Source organism: Muntiacus reevesi, chromosome 4 (assembly GCF_963930625.1).
Source record: "Muntiacus reevesi chromosome 4, mMunRee1.1, whole genome shotgun sequence".
NCBI lineage: Eukaryota > Metazoa > Chordata > Mammalia > Artiodactyla > Cervidae > Muntiacus > Muntiacus reevesi.
This window is the reverse complement of record NC_089252.1, coordinates 55,244,144-55,258,675: the sequence shown is the minus strand read 5'-3', so window position 1 is coordinate 55,258,675 and position 14,532 is coordinate 55,244,144. Positions and strand designations below refer to the sequence as shown.

Sequence of the window (14,532 nt, the reverse complement as noted above, 5' to 3'; positions counted from 1 at the left end):
CTCCAGCCGGTCCAGCTCTCAGCTCCCCAGACGGCCTCCCCATCTCTCCAGCCAGCTGCCTCTCCTCTCGCCCACGCCCCCCCAGCTACAAGCAAACCGCCGGAAGCGCGCATCTCCACGTGCCCCTTCTCTCCCCACGCCCACCTGGCATTTCCTGTGGCTTCCGAGGATCAAGCCGGCCCACCTGCCCACTCCCCACCCCCCACCCCCCACCATCCCAGCCTTCTGCCACTCCCTTCCCGGGATGTCACTGTCCAGAACTACTTGCTGGCAGGCCCTGAGCGTGCCAGCCACCTTGTACCACATCCATCCTCTGCCTGCTCCTCTGTACACAGGGCAAATTCCTCGTGCACACCCTCCAGACACCTCTCTGGATAGCTGAGAGAAACACCTCTCTGGATAGCTGAGATAGGGTTTCTTATCTTCAGCCTTCCCTGGCCTCTCCCAACTCCTGCTGACTCGTTACCAAACAGTGATGCTCAAATCTGCTTCCTTGTACCTTAGATGTAAGTCTAATTCTCCTCTTCTATGTATCACACCCAATTTTAATTTTTAATTTCACTCTACCCTCCTCTGACTTCTTGGAAGGCTGGTCTGTATTTTATTGCTCACTTTACTCAGAGCCTCAGCGGGTACCGAGCAGACACCTGAACTGCAAACATCTTTCACATTAGCATTTGATTATATACCACCTTGTGATGCTCCTAAGACTCCTGTTTCACACCCAAGTCAAACTAGTTTTAGCTTCAAAAATACTTATCCTTTCTTTTTCTACCCAATTGTAAGCATCTGCTGGGCAAGATTTATATTTCACACTGTGTCTGCACTCCCTCGTAGCAAATGCTATGCAATTCAATAAATATTTATAGTATAAAAGAAAGATATGGATGGAAGTACAAACACAGCATAAAGCTAAACATTCCCAAAGTAGGAATGAATGGAATGGACTCTTCTAAATAAACAGTTTCAGAATTGCACATAATTCCTGTAATATGCAAGTATGCAGAGGAACCAAAGACTTTAAAAAAGAAATAGTATAGACTGATAGCCTGAGCAGGTTGAAAATCTATAGTCTAATATGCCTCTTTTATAAAATAGCTCTGCTACAGGATTAGAATGTACTAAGGTTACACATGGGCTTTCCAGGTGATACTAGAGGTAAAGAACCTGCCTGACAATGCAGGAGATGCAGGAGGCAAGGGTTCGAATTGGTCCCTGGGTCAGGAAGACTCCCCTGGAGAAGGAAATGGCAATCCGCTCCAGAATTTCTTGCCTGGAAAATTCCATGGACAGAGGGGCCTGGCGGGCTACGGTCCATGGGGTCACAGAGTCGGACACGACAGAACAACTAAGCGTGTGTGTGCGTGCACACACACACACAAATTCCATATAAATTATAACTCAGTAAGTTGATTATTAAAAAAGAAATTCACTACAGAAATGTGTAACATCACAAGCATATTATTAAATAAATAAAAGGTATAAACTGCATTGTGAGGTTCTTGAAACTTTTCACCAGGATAAATAAAAGTCAACACTTCTTTAACTCACTGATCTATGAATAGATAAAACATAAAGAAGTAAACCTGCTTACCCACACCACCCATGCTGTTTTAGAAAATAGTCTTATACGCACACAAGTAGCCTACCTCTGTGATGTGGAATACTGTGGGTAGTTAATAGGTATTTAGATGAACACAGCACAGGAAACTCAAATTTCATACATGTGAAAGCATTAAGAAAAATAATCTTTGAGTACTAAACCATCCAAGTTTCTACAAATTCAAATTGAGTGGTTTGGTGGAAATATACACAGAGTATAAACTTAGACCAGAGACTGGCAAACCTTTTCCATAAAGGGACAGATTATAAATATTTTAGGCTTTACAGACCGTAAAGTCTCTGTTGCTACTCAACCCTGCCTCGTGGTTGAAAAGCAGCCACAGACAAGGACACACAAATGAATGGACGTGTCTGTTTCAATAAATTATTTACAAAAACAGGTGGCTGGCCTGTGAAATCAGTTTGCTAAGCCCGATTCAGACCCGTCTTGTGTTCCATAGAGAACAGAGCAAGCCTCAATCATTCAGAACCAGATCTATTTAACAGAGATAAGTAATCAATCCAGGTTTAAAAAAGAAAGTCAAGGCTCATAATATTGTAAACTAATTAGCCTCCAACTAATAAAAATAAATGGAAAAAAAAAAAAAAGAAAGGCAAGACTATAAAGTGAGGAGAACGGTTTCTGTTCACAGGAAGTGCTCAGAACACGTCCTGCGGGCCACCAGGGTCTAGATCGTCGGAGTGACAGCTCGGAAATGAAGCGCGTTCACAGGCAGGCGCTTCAGCTCGCTGCGACGCCTGTTTAAAGGCACACACAAACTGAGTCTCCTACCTGGCTGTTAAGGCAAGCTATTTGCTGATGACACGGCACAGTTTAAAAAGTGAGACAGGGAGCTGTAATAAACAGAACAATGAGAGGCCAAACGCAGCGCAGATGGGAAACAAACGCGTCCCACCACCGCGTCTGTGCTCAGAATCTCAGCAGACACGAGGGCCCATGTTTGACAAAACACAAGTGCCGAGAGAAGGACTGCTGTCCTGCCAGAGCTGCGAGACCACGGCTACGAAACTCAGAGACGCCTGCCGGGGCGCCGTGAGGGTCAGACCCTGACACACCCCAGGCCCCCATCCTCCCGCCTGAACTCCACCAGAGGCCCTGCCCAGTAGCTCCGGATCCATCACGTTTCTCTCCCCTTCACGTTTTCACAAAGAGAAAACCAGACCTGCCAGGCCAGGGGCTGGGTGCTGCTGCATTTTGCTAAGACATTCGGGGATCAAAGATCACAGCAGAGCAGAAACATTCTGCGCTGCCCATTTCTTCCGAGTCTGGTTCGGTTTCCCTCCCATCCTTCTTTTTTTAAGGGTTTGTCCTTCATCTTCCGAGCCTCCCTGACTCTTGAAATGCATGCCCCCGGATGGGGGACACAATTATCCCTCTATGACTTTTATTCTCAGAGAACCCAGTCTTTGAGGAGGGGGCCACGGGGAAGGCAACACGGAGCGTTTCCCTTTTTAAATGTGTTTCTGGCCGTGCCGGGCCTTTGAGGCGGTGCCCGGGCTCTAGCTGTGGCCAGCGGGGGCTCCTCCGCGCTGCGGGGCGCGGACTTCTCACTGTGGCCGTCGCTCTGGCTGCGGGACGCAGGCCCGGGACGCTCGGGCTTCAGCGGTCGCGGCGAGGGCGAGGTTGCTGCGTGTCCCCGGCTCTCAGGACGGCTCAGTGCTCGCGTACGTGGGCTCAGCCGCTCCACGCACGCGGCATCTTCCCGGATCAGGGATCGAACCCGTGTCCCCCACCCGGGCAGGCAGGTTCTCACCCACTGTACCACCGGGAAAGTCCCTAATGTAATTTTTAAAACTGTCTTTTTGCCCTTTTAAATTCAAAAGCAATCTAAATAGAAAAGAGGTCATTGTGAAGTTTTTTTTTTCCCCTCTGACAATCACTGTTTTATGAAAGAAACAAATACTACTATAGAATAAAAAATTAAAGTAATTAAAACACACTCCCTGAAGGCCTAAGTACAATCTTTCTAAATAAATAGATATTTCCACAGATCAAAAGAGAAAAGAAACTAGCTATCCCTTTTTTCACTGTTTTCATCAGATGATCTGTCAGAACTTTGAAAGTAATTTTAGAACGTAAACAAGCCCAGATATCAAAACCAGGGACGTTAAAGTCGATGATGGTGGCTTTCTCCTTAATCCCAGTCCTACGTCCTGTCTTAATTTCTGCAGCCCTCTTAAACCACATTAAAGGGGCAAGCGGGCAGGTGTTCCCAACTCCCAAACCGGAAGGCAGGAGAGCACATGAGCTGCGGTGCGGCCCGCGTGGGCTGGGGGCAAACCGTCCGCTGCCACAGGCCGACCCGGGTGTGTCCTGCTGGCGGTGACCCCAGGTTTGTGCTGACTCTGGTGTGTGTGGACATGAAGCAGTGACTCTGTGGAGTCCCACCTTCTTCCGCCGACAAACCCTTCCAACTCCACCGGCAGCGCGTGGGGAGCCCCGGGCGGACACGGATGTGGCCCAGGACCTCCCTCCGCTCCAGCCCTGCCCGGGAGCTCCAGCTCATCTCCTGCCCCGCAACGGGAGTTTGTTCTCACCACGTGGCGGCACTGCTTCAAAGCCACATGCGACCTTGAGGCGGAGGGGAGGGCTCCCAGGTCCTTGGGAGCCTTGTGGGTCTGAAGTCTTCAGCTATAAACTAAAGCCCCTGTGACCTCTGAGCCACCTCCCAGAGCCATCTATTTTTGATTCTTGCCAAGACAACTGAAGCCAGGGTGGCCTTGCTATTTCCTTTGACGCCCCCACTTTGCGATGCAAAATTATTTTCTGGTTGTTTGGGGCTTCAATATAGTATCAGCTTACAGAAGAGGGGGCTAAATTCTTAAAACTTAAAAATCTGACCTGACAGCTGGACTTAGAAACACATTTTCCTAAAGAGGTAACAAATGGATGTTTGTTACGTTCCTGGAGAAGCACATATAAGCGTTCTCACATCTTACAGCAACACTGAACCAATACTCTGAAGCCTCACCACCATTTTCCGCTCTGGTTCAATGAAGAAAACTAATTCCACAGTCATGTCACTTTGCTGACCAAGGTCCATCTAGTCAATGCTATGGTTTTTCCAGTAGTCGTGTACAGATATGAGAGCTGGACCATAAAGAAGGCTGAGCGCTGAAGAATAGATGCTTTTGAACTGTGGGGTTGGAGAAGACTCTTAAGAGTCCCTTGGGCTGCAAGGAGATCAAACCTGCCAACCCTAAAGGAAATCAACCCTGAGCATTCATTGGAAGAACCGATGGTGAAGCTGAAGCTCCAATACTTTGGCCATCCGATGCGAAGAACTGACTCATCTGAAAAAGACCCTGATGCTGGGAAAGATTGAAGGCAGGAGGAGAAGGGGACGACAGAGGATGAGATGGTTAGATGGCATCACCGACTCGATGGATGTGAGTTTGAGCAATCCCCAGGAGATAGCTCCTCTAAGGGAAGAGAAAGCCTGGTGTGCTGCAAGGGGTCGTAAGGAGTTGGACACAAACACAAGCAAACAAAACTCCTGGAGCAAACGTGAGCATTTTAGGTCATAAAAGAAGCTCCTCTCCACCCCTAGTCCACGGCCCCTTGGGCCTATACCTCCATCTGCCTGCGGGGGGCGCCAGGGGCAGGGAGGGAGCCCGGGGGCCCAGGAAGGAAGGAGGTTTGCGAGAACCCAGGGGCCTGGGGGAGGGGCAGGGCACGGGCCCAGGGCGGCGGAGCGAGGAGACCCGCTCGTGGGTGTCCGCGAGGAAGGGCAGGCCCTGGCTGCAGGCGGTGGTTTCAGTAAGAAACGTTCTGAAGCCAGCAAGTCCCAGGACCTTCATTCATCCAGAAGAGACAGACATGTATTTCTCCTGTCTGGCTGCAGGACCAGCCTGGCATCCAGGGAGCCTCCACACACACCCTGAACCCCGAGCGAGAAACAGGAGGCACCCGGGGAAGCGGCGTCTCCCCCGGTCTCCTGGATCACAGCGCCCTGCCGGGTCCCTGCGGGGTGGGGGGCAGCCCCACTCCCTGGGGCAGAGGACCACCCGGCTGCGCTCCACGTGCAAGGGTTCTCGGCGCTGACCGGCGCTTTAAGTGACCCTCTAACACCTGCTCAGGGAGCCCACGCGGAGCCACCGCTTCTGGCCAGACGGCTTGCACCTGCCAGATGGAAAGGCAAAACTCCAGGTGCCAGCCACGCTTACCAAAGCAGTCAGAGCAACCAATCCCTGGGGCAGGAAGACCTCCTGAAGGAGGGCATGGCAACCCACTGCAGTGTTCTTGCCTGGAGAATCCCATGGACGGAGGAGCCTGGCGGGCTTCAGTCCATGGGGTTACAGAGAGTTGGACACGACTGAAGCGACTTGGCATGCACAAACGCACATCCCTAAATTTGAGGATTTTATACTTAACATCCAGTGGAATGTACACTGATATGCCCTGTCTGATTTCAGTGAAATCAGAAAACATGCACTAAAGGAGTTCATAGAGGCCACGTCTTTCCCTTTAGACCATATAACTGGGCATATATAAAAATATATTTAAAGCCCTTCAACTTTGTTTGCAGAAACCTCTGGTGAGTTTCCAGAAAAATGTCTCCTAAAATAGCTGCAATGGACATCTGCTGCTGCTGCTAAGTTGCTTCAGTCGTGTCCGACTCCGTGCGACCCCATAGACGGCAGCCCACCAGGCTCCTACATCCCTGGGATTCTCCAGGCAAGAACACTGCAGTGGGTTGCAGTTTCCTTCTCCAAATGGACAGCTGAGCAGACATAAATATTTTACATCTAAGAGCAAATTTTCTGAAGCATCTGGAAAAAAAGAAAATCCCTTCCGGCTATAAACAAAATTGGGAATATTTTACAATCTTATTTAAGTCACATTTTCAAAAGAACTTATGAATCTTTCTTGAAGGTTTTATTTTTCATTTCCCATCCCTCATGAAACAGTCAGTAAATCTCAAAAACGGAAACTGGTCACCCCACTTGTCCTTTCATCTTCTGTGAATGCAGTCAGTCAGTTCAGTCGCTCAGTCGTGTCCGACTCTTTGTGACTCCATGGACTGCAGCACGCCAGGCCTCTCTGTCCATCACCAACTCCCAGAGCTTGCTCAAACTCATGTCCATTCAGCTGGTGATGCCATCCAGCCATCTCATCCTCTGTCGTCCCCTTCTCCCGCCTTCAACCTTTCCCAGCATCAGGCTCTTTTCCAGTGACAGCCCTGCCCCCACCGTGACACTCATTCCAAGAAGTCCCGAGTCCCAGCTAAGGAATCTGAGACTGTGACACTCAACGTTTTCCCCAAACCACAGACACACACTCATTTAATGATGGCATTACCAACGTTAGCCAAGGCCAAGCGCCTAAATTAAACTGACAGTGGATGAAAACGACATACTTGCTAGCTGTTCTGTATTAACACTGAAAGAGCCAATGAAATGAAAACTGAGCCCTTTCTGAAATAGCAAGCTTCTCTGCTCTGCAAAGAGTAGCTGCTTATTAGCACTGTATTGAGGAGCCAGGATTGGAATCCCACTTCTGCCACTTACAAGTTGTAGAGCCTGGGGTAACAAATCAGCCTTCCCTACGGTTCCTTTCCTCGTCAGTAAAATGGCGTTAGTAACGTCGTCTTTCTCAGGGCCTGATTCAAGGATAAGTGCGCTGTTTATTAAAACGGTGCACGCCACGCGGGCAGCAAGCCCTCGCCCGTCGTCTCATCACCCCACCTTCCAAATCAACACGAGTCACCAACATCATCATCAACAGACGTGTGTGTTAATATGCTTTGAACCAAAACGTTTGATACTTTTATATTAAAAGCTTTTCACTGAATCACAAAGACATATAAAACCATATATAGTAAACTATACTAATAAGCTAATGAAACATAAACTATAGTAAAATTATAATAAATGTATCATTTCAATCACATATAATAAATGTAATAAAACATGCAAATACTACATGCAAATACTAAATTTTTAAACATATTAAAATTATAATAAAAGACTAAATATATTAATAAAATATCAACTTCAGTAGCCAAAATTACAGATGTGTACATGTGTGTGTTGAGTTGTGTCCAACTCTTTGTGACCTGACGGATTGTAGCAAACCAGGCTCCATGCGATTCTCCAGGCAAAAATACTGGAGTGGGCTGCCATTCCTTTCTCCAGGGGATCTTCCTGACCTAGGATCAACCTGCATCTCCTGCAGTGCAGGCAGATTCTTCACCACTGAGCCATCAGAGAAGCCCAAAATTACAGATAAGTCTCCTAAAACTAGCAATGATGTACATTTCTTACCCAAAGCATTAATACAGAAACTCTAACTTATGTGACCTTCAACTCCTGGTTCACACTTCAGTGCAAAACCATCCTTCTCCAAGTGACCAGGAGGAGTACAGAAGATGCGACCGACTTAAATACATTGCTTCTGAGACCCTGGGCAACCACAAGTAAGTTCTAGGCCAAAGAACAGGAGAAACTGATTTTTTCCACCTCTTGTTAGGATAGTCTAGTTTTGGCAGAGAATTAACATCACTATAGCTGAAAGATGAGTTTCAGTATAAAAATCTATTCCTCTTCTTAGAGTCAGATTAATTAAATAAAAGGCCTTTTCATTTCCCTAAGTAATGCAAGCCTAATAGAAACAGGAATAACTCCAAGTAAGGCTAAAAGAATGAAAGTTAAACTGTATGACAACTAACCTCAAAAGTTAACTGCAAACAGCATTTTCATGTTCTTAACTAGTAGTTAACACCACAATAAAATAGGAAGACAAAGAAAAGGCAAGGGTAACACTTCATAATTCAAAACATGTTTCAGAAAGATTAAGGGAAAAAATTACGCCCTAACACATATATTAGAAGCATAACTAGGATCCAGGTTGGATGGGTGCTTTTAAAACACACACACACACACACACACGAACACCAGGAAACTGACCATGATTTAAAAAGGCACCTGACCACACGCTCTCGTCAAGAGCCCCGCTCGGCTTCCAGGCATCCCCATCCTTCCGTGCACCCCTTTTCCTTTCCCGCAACTTTCTCTCCACCTACATCTCAGAGAACGCCAGAAGTGTATTTCACAACAGGAAAGAAGATGCTACCAAGCATTCCAGGGAACCCGCCACTGAGGCCAAAAGGGGAGGCGGGAGATCTGGGGGCTTTTCCGAACAGATCGACCAACTCGCTGGAAACAGAAACATAAGACATCCCGGGGCCTGCCCAGCGGCGCGGTGGCCAGGACTCCGCCTGCCAACGAAGGGGACACGGGCTCGATCCCCGGTCTGGGAAGGTTCCCCGTGCGGCAGGGCAGCCACGCCCGTGCGCCACAGCTCCTGGAGCCTCTGTGGGCCGGGTCCATCTGCAGCCTCGCGTTCAGGAAAGCTGGCCCGGGGATACATGTGTGCTGATTTTCACTCTCCAGTCGATTCCAACATGCGGCCACTCTGCCAGAGACTAGGTGCCACTGGCCGTCACAAGGACTCTGCAAGTTCTGTTTCAACCTACAAACTGGATCAGTGGTGAGAAGACATACTTTTTGCAGGCGGATGGCTGGTTTGAGAAATTTTTAGACGTGACCGCGTATGCAGGCCTGCCTCCTGGGAGCTACGGCACCACTGCATTTATCACCATGGGCTTTCCCTTGGGCCCAGACTGAGTCCGAGGGGCATCCTTCCCATCCCCCTACGGGTGGGTGGTCACCTGCGTCCATATTTCACCTGCAGGGCCCCAGCTTCCCTCTAATTTATCGTTCACCTATGGAGGATACAGGTATCTAAAAACAGCTATTAAAGCTCCCTCAGACTCCAACTTCTCTTTTCCTCCTGAGACTGTTTCCAGACCCTCACCCTTCCCGGCTGCCTTCCCGAGTGATGAAGCATCACTCACCGCCTCCAGCCAGCGCCGTGGGAATCCGGGTGCACCACTTCCGATGCCGCAGAGACGGCACTGGGTGGTTAACAGGACCCGCTTCCCGCAGAGACAGCACTGGGTGGTTAACAGGACCCGTCCCCCGCTCCCCACCCGGGCACAGTGACGACTACGCTGCCCATGGGTCTGGCCACCTGACTTGTTCTGGGCAACGGTATGTGTTGGATGTGACATCCAGAATACAGGGGCATGTGATTCTCCAGTTTTGTGTTTTTCTTCCCCTCCCCTACTGCAGGGGCGCCTATGCTGAGATGATGGGGATGAAAGAAACTGTTTTGATCACTGAGTCACTGAGGGACAGATGCCCCGGAAAACTGTTCACACTGGGCAAGAAATAAACTTTTACTTTCGTATAAATCAGTGGGCTCCAGGGACCTCTACTGCTACCTAGGGCACACCACTGGTTCTCAAAGTGCAGACTTATGAGAAATGCAAATTTTATCAGACTCCATCCCAGACCTACTGCATCAGAAACTGCGGAGATCTTGGGGCCCAGAACTGAGTACTTTAACAAGCCCTCCCCCAGGGGGATTCAGACGCACAATCAAGTTTTGAGAACCAGTAGCTCGATTACAATGCTGCATCAAAGGGCATTCATCTCCCTGATGCAAACATTGTCTCTGCAGCCACAGAGGACACGTGGGCCTAAGACAGGCGACAAAGCTAGAATGTTTTTCATGTAAGATAACTGAACCCTATCTGCCCCACATCACATCCATGTGTTTGATTTTTTAAAAACCTAGATGAAAAGTCCGTGTTTACTCATTAAGCTTTATCTTGTAAACTCCCTCCCAGCTTCTTTCCCTACAGTCAAAAGTCACTGGTAGAAATGCTGGGTAAAATCTGATCTGAAATGGCAGCTTTCTCTCCAGAGAGAAATGAAACCCTGAGTCAGCGATAAAGTCAACGTCCCATCTCGACCCTTCCGCACGACCCTACATAGAACAGTCCTGGGATGGAGGCGGAGAGTCTCCATCTGTGCTGTTACCTAGCCACCTACCACCAAGTACCCTGCAAACAAAAGAAAATTAAGATTTACCTAGGGCCACCTGCTGTTAGGAGCCTTCACGTTCTCATTCCTGGGGTTCAGAACCAAGCTACTCAACTCCGTTCTCTGAAATGGCCAGGCTCAGAAAAGCCAGAGAAAGAGTCACGCTCAAGTGTACCAGTCCCCGAAACCCCAGGCTCCTCCTAATTTCTAGACATAAAACTGGACCATCTACACCCCGAGAACCCCAGGGCGCCCCAAGAAGTCTCACAAGGTCCCCGTGACAGCATCTAAGTCCCACAGGTCAGTGAATGCAACTCTGCCTCAGGACCTTTCCAAGTGAAAGCTCAGCAACGATCCCTGATGGGCTGAGGCACCTGGCAGCGCACGAGAAAACGGCCACAGTGATCACGGAGCAATTCTCAGATCTGGACGAGCAGACAACGTTCACTTTTTAATTTACCATCAGGTTCCTGAAATTCTAGATTCATGAGATCTGTGAGAATGACCTCAGACACAATCTCACTGAGGGGATACTAATTTGAGGTCCCCGGGACACTCCTAGAGCAACCAAGAAAGCATGTCTGGTGGTACATGAGCCCCCACACTGTATATAAAACTCTGTGTATTTGCACATTTATCTGGGAGAAGGCTCACCCCTTGACCAAGACTGCTGGATGAATAATGCTGACAACAAGCTCATCTTTCTGATTTTTTTTATTTGAGAACAGTTTAAGCTCCTTGTTGAACAGGCTTAAAGCTCCTGTAAGTTATACAAGAAGATGAAAGACTTGACAAGTGGCTGGATTTCAGGGGGACTGGAATGCAGGGCAGAAACCGCAGCTGTGGACAGAAATTTGGAAGTTACACACACACACACACACACATATACATACATACATACATACATACATATATATATATATATATATATATGTATGAAGTGAAGCTGTGAGGGTAACTGAAACTTGCCAGAGAGAGAGTTAAATGTGTCCAGGACAGAAAGAAATCCAGGAGAGAAATGCTTTCTCCTGCTTGCCAGAACACCGAGGCGAGCGTCTCGTTGCACAGTTTGGGCAGAGAGTGCTTTCCAGGAAGAAGCGCCGATCTCGACAGATACCGGCCTGGCTCGGGGAAGTGAAGACGGAGGGGTGACCACCCACTCGAGCAGGAGCCCTAGTGAGGCAGGGGGACCCAGCTGAGAGCGGCGGAGGGCGGGCACCTACGGGGCTCTCTGAAGGCAGGAGGGAGACGGGGGGTGCAGGAGAGTTGAAGTTGGGGGGCGGTGGGGAGAGGAAAGACTGGGAACATTCGCAAGGACGCCTGCAGGTGGGGTGTGGACAAAAGGTGGCGTCCCCGCATCTTCAAAGCAAACCCTGAAACCTTGCGAAGCCAAACATCCCCTCTGCGAGGGGCGGTGGTCCCGCAGTGAAGGTTCCCAGGCTACCTCCTCATCCCGTCAGCTTTCTCCGAGCCTTCTCTTCATCTTACATTCTAGACATAGTAACTGTCACATGTGCAAGATAGTTTAGGAAAAAAAGAATTCTGAAATGTTCCAAGTTGTTTACAGAAACCCCCAACGTGTAAGAAATGAAGGGTCTGGACTACTGGATAATTACAGTCTGCTCTTCTTTTAACGTTTATTAAACCCAGCTCGGGTGCCAAGAAGACTTTTCTTATACTTTTCACCACATCAGGCTCTGAAAGAGCTACCGTTTATGCATTTATATAATTGCTTTATCAAGTACTGCTCCATAAGAACTACCCAGGTAAATACCAGGAATATCCTAAGATGCTATGGCCCATTAAGGGTGTCTAAGGTTGAGACAAATAAGCCATGTGATACCAAAGCCATTTATATTTCATAAGTAACCAGTTTTTATATAAAGAGATACTGAATCAAGTGTAATCAAACCAAATAAAACAAAACGTCTTTTTGCCATTTGTGATTGCTGTGATCAATGCTCAAGGGCATGTTTATGTGAATGTGAATTCAGGTTCAAACATGCCAGCTTCATGAGCACCTCAAATAGCATAAATGAGATTACAAGGTAATGCTTTTAACTTTGTAATTTGTAAATGCTATACAAACAAACTTGAAGGATCTGGTATATACTAATTACAATTCTTATGCACTTTTTACAGAGGTTCCCCAAGAATAACTGTGTTTCTTTTTAATATAACTTTGGCTTTATCAGCTTAAATTAAAGCAAAAGATGGTTGCTTTAAAAGTACAGTGTATCTGAACTGAAAGTGGGAGGAGCAGGCATTCGGCGCCTCAGGACATGAGACAAAAATACAGCACCTATGACGTATTCCCATCTGAAAAATTCACCCTGAATCTAATCCAACTTCTAGGAATTACAGGATAAAAAGAAACAAATTAAACAATGTCGAAAGGAAGCAACTACCTGAATCCAGAAATGCGGGGGGGACAATCTATAAGACACATAACCCAATTTTCCCAACAAATCAACATTAAACAATAAAATACAACAGAAGGAGGATTGAGAGAGAGTAACAGAGGTTTAAGTAACACAACAACCAAACGCCAAGCCGACTCTCTAGATCCTAACTGGAACAAAGCAACTTTGAGACAACCAGACAAGAAGAATCTTGGTTGCTCTTATGAAGTCTATTAATGCGCATTTAAAAAATCCTTACCAGTGAAGAGATGAGAACTTAACTATTTTAAAAAGAAAAAAGTACACACACTGAGATTTTTTGGAGATTTTTGAGTTACCAGAGCTTCTCCTAGATGGTTTAAAAATAAGGTCTCTCTTCCACCACCAAATTCAGGAGAGAATCACAAAAGTCACACAAATGTTACTGATCATTTTCAAAACACCCACATTCTTTCTCTCCTTCTTCCTTTATCTGCTGCAGAGCTCACCGGGAAATGCAAATGCTTTTGTCAGTTTGGTTCATCATGGTTCTTAGTTTCTGCGGCTATAAACATAAGTGCCGTAGATAACTCCCTGCTGGCCTTGGGGTCCTCAGCAAAATCACAGAAGGAGATTGGAAGGACTGGGAAAGCCCATTTTAAACACTAAGAAACTGAGGCTCAGAGACCACTGAGTGATTTTCGAGGCTACTCTCCTAATTCCCAGCAGAACCAAGCAAGCACCCGCGGCTCGGAATATCTTTCTTCCACCGACGGGGAGGTTTTCAGGGGTCACTTACCTTCCCGTGCTCCTTCCTCACGTGGGAAATGTAAACATCTCTCTGCGTGAACAACCGGTCACACTCCCAACACGTCCACCCAGGACTGGCCACTTTCTTGGGTTCCAGTGACTTTTTCACGGGCGATGGGGATTTCTTTTCCAACTTCTCTTTCCCGTTCAGGGATCGGGTGTCCTCCTTGTTTTGGTTAGCGGAATTTTGGGTCGTAGGCTTAATGCTCAAAGGCAAGTTTATACCCAAGTTGGGAGGCCCTTCGATACTTTTCAACGTTCCATGCATAGACTAGGTTATAAAAAGAGAAGAAAGATCTTTCACAAGCCACACCACTAAAAGACAGCACACACAGGCCATCTTACTACATACAGATGTTTCAATGTGATTCCATATTCATTCAGAGATCATTCTTAACACAGCAAGAAGAAAACCAAAGCAAAATACACACTTGAAGAGAAATAAAGGAGTATTTACCTTTTACGGTTGCTGTTAACTAATTAATGTGTTTCTAGTCTCAGATAATTTTTAAAGGCTCGTTTGCTTGTGCCATTTTAAAATTCGAGAAGAAAACCTTCGGTGCTGAGGCCAAATCGTTCCCTGCACGGTGTCGACACCAGCGTGCCAGAGTGAGTCCTCTCTAGCCAAGACCACTTCTGAGGAAGAGCGCTTTCCTTCCACACCTGCCCGGAAACGTTTCAGGCGGCTGTACTGGGAGGAGCTCAAGCCCCTTCCTTGGCCGACCAGAACAGAGGCCTGAGACCGGCCTGTTAGCAGCAAACCTTCCCCCTCCCCTGATCACCTCCCACATTCTTGAAACACTTCTTAACAGTCTGGGTTTCTGCT

The 14,532-nt window shown here is 47.5% G+C and overlaps 1 protein-coding gene across 10 annotated transcripts in view; it reads right to left on the bottom strand.

Moving 5' to 3' along the window:
- The window catches only part of ZNF532 (zinc finger protein 532), a 105,428-nt gene that overhangs the window by 16,405 nt on the left and 74,491 nt on the right, over positions 1–14,532 (bottom strand). For all 10 annotated transcript variants that reach the window (XM_065932829.1, XM_065932834.1, XM_065932824.1 and 7 more), the window contains one exon: positions 13,696–13,977. In XM_065932829.1, coding sequence (XP_065788901.1) covers positions 13,696–13,977 — 282 coding nt within the window. The remainder of the gene's footprint in view (positions 1–13,695; positions 13,978–14,532) is intronic.